The sequence below is a fragment of the Spinacia oleracea genome, chromosome 6 (assembly GCF_020520425.1).
Source record: "Spinacia oleracea cultivar Varoflay chromosome 6, BTI_SOV_V1, whole genome shotgun sequence".
NCBI lineage: Eukaryota > Viridiplantae > Streptophyta > Magnoliopsida > Caryophyllales > Amaranthaceae > Spinacia > Spinacia oleracea.
Window position 1 is genome coordinate 62,114,963 of NC_079492.1, and position 2,561 is coordinate 62,117,523.

General features: G+C 33.0%; 1 protein-coding gene across 1 annotated transcript; it reads left to right on the forward strand.

Moving 5' to 3' along the window:
* Nucleotides 1-905: 905 nt before the first annotated feature.
* Nucleotides 906-1,674, forward strand: LOC110806256 (pEARLI1-like lipid transfer protein 1). Its single transcript, XM_022011898.2, has one exon. The coding sequence runs from the start codon at nt 1,000-1,002 to the stop codon at nt 1,420-1,422; it is 423 nt and encodes a 140-aa protein (XP_021867590.2). The 5' UTR covers nt 906-999; the 3' UTR covers nt 1,423-1,674.
* The last annotated feature ends 887 nt before the right edge of the window (nt 1,675-2,561 follow it).

Genomic DNA, 2,561 nt, shown 5'->3' on the forward strand with positions numbered 1-2,561 from the left:
AAGACGGTCTAACAGTTAGACCACTTTTATGCACTGAAACTAATTAGTAATGCATTTGAACTAATTAGTAAAGTATGAAATTTAATTAGTTACGCAACGTAACCAATTAGTTATGCAACCGAACCAATTAGTTAAGCACTGAACCAATTACATAAACAATGAAACTGATTAGTTAAGCAATTTGATCAATTAGTTAAAATTTTGTGAGTTTTAGTTAATAATAAGTTTGTTAAAAAAGAATAACTATTCGACTCATAAATTTAACTATTTGTCTTTATACCTTAACTACTTTGTTATTCAATTAGTTATGTTTTACACTAGTTTAGTTAGTCCAAAAAAGTGGTCTACGTTAAACGGTCTTACACAAAAGTTTATGGATGAGAATAAGATCGTTACCACAAGGACCCTCCGGTTCAAGCAACGGAAATGTTCATCTTACAGGGTACAACCTAGGTTAAATTAGGCACATTGTACTTGCTAAAAAATGTTATATTAGGCACAATGTACTTGCTCAAGAATCACAAATTGGACATGATTGTTACGGCATAATCACAAAAATATTAAGAACACTTCAGTAGATTTATAAATGGATATTTCTTGCAACTTTTCAATAGCAACACAATCTCACACACCAAGTACTTGAGTAGTAGTGTAGATACTAGACAATGTGACAATGTGTAGTACTTAAAGAAATTAAAGTCAAACTTTCATTTATAAAAAACTGTTGCCCAATACGCATAATATAGAGGGTAAAAAAAGTCCACAATCCCTCTTATTTTCTTATATGTGATGCTTTGATCACCTCATGCGCCTTAAATAAGTTTAGAAAAAGAATAATACTACTACGTAGTATCTATTTTTCGAAAGTAATTTCATCAAAATTCGACTATAAAAAGACCGAATCCTATTCTTTTATCTGGCACCACAATCACAATTCACTATCCATTTTTACTTAATTAATATATAAAAACCTTTTATTTATTTCAATTAGTTACTAAGATGTCTTCAAAAGTATTTTCATCAGTTGTCCTCCTCCTATGTCTCAACATAGTGTTTTTCACTATGGTGAGTTCCCAACATGTCCGCTCCCCACCACCTCGCCCTAGGTCACCACCACCTTCCAGGTCACCACCTCCAATTATGGCGTCCCCACCCGTGCCACCTCCTAGCAACAGTTGCCCCATAGATACGCTAAAATTGAAGGTGTGTGCCAATGTATTGAATGATTTGCTTGAAATCACGAATGGCACCCCACAATGTTGTTCTCTCATTGAAGGGTTAGTTGACCTTGAAGCAGCAGTTTGTCTTTGTACTGTCATTAAAGCTAATGTTTTAGGGATCAAAGTTAATGCTACACTCAACATAAATGTGTTGCTCAACAATTGTGGTAAGAAGATACCTGAAGGCTTCGAATGTTCTTAAACTTATTAATCGGATTTTGTTGGGTATCATCAAAATCTTAAATAAGTATTACTTTCGTATTCCAGCAGCTTTGGAGCAGCTCATCAATAATGTTGTATATGTTATGTGTTGGTTTTTGTTGGTGACTAAGCTAGGTTGTCAATAAACTCCAGCCTAACATTGTACCGTAGTAGTACGTAATCTTTTATAATTAATAAAGTGAGAAAAACCTACATGAGTTTTCTTGAATAATAAGACATTATAGTTGATAAAGTTGATGCAATAATAATATATATGCATGAATTAGTATTGTCTATCTGATATTTCAGTAGGAACACTAACAAGAGGGGGGGTGAATTGTTTCTAAGAACTTAGGGCGAAATTTAAACGTTAAAGGAACAACGATCAATAAACAAGAAATAAACAAAAAGAATGTGAAAAAGAGGAAACTTTTTGACACTAATCAAGAAGGAAAATCTCAACCCTTTTTATTTTATATATTGCAATACCTTGAATACAATACACTCAATAACTCGAGTTTCTCTCGAACACGAGTTCCTCACAACAATCCCCAATGATTATTGTGCTACTCTTTTCACACTCCCTTGACTAAATTTAAGTCACTTAAGGATCACTCAATCGTTAAACCAAAAACTCTAGGATCACTCAATCCTTACACCCCACAACTCAAGGATCACTCAATCCTTACACCCCACAAATACAACTCTATTTATGAAAACTCTAGCAATTAATAAAACTTATGTATAATAAAGGAACTTGAGGAACACGCTATTTTGTAAACTGACTTATGTAAAAGCTCTTATGCTCTTTTAGAAATAATATGCGTTGTCAGTTGTGTTTTGAGTAATGAAAATACTTCTCCTTTTATATAGGAGTTTCCCTAGGTTAGTTTCCCATGTTCCCCTCAACTGCCACTAACAGTTACTAGGAGCCATAACGTGCACATGACTTGAGAGAAACAAGGAGATCATTTCAAACCACTTTTAACACGTTTATTCAGAGAAAATAGTGGGAGTAGTTTTAGGAACAAGGAAAATCTTTTTCTTGGAAAACAAGGAATTCTAGATCAGATTTCAACGTTTATTTTTATTAAAATTGTTTTATTTATTCTCCAAAGATTTTTCTTAATAAAACTTTAT

Coding starts and splice junctions, on each gene's coding strand:
- LOC110806256 (XM_022011898.2), top strand. CDS start 1,000: ATGTCTTCAAAAGTATTTTCATCAGTTGTCCTCCTCCTATGTCTCAAC.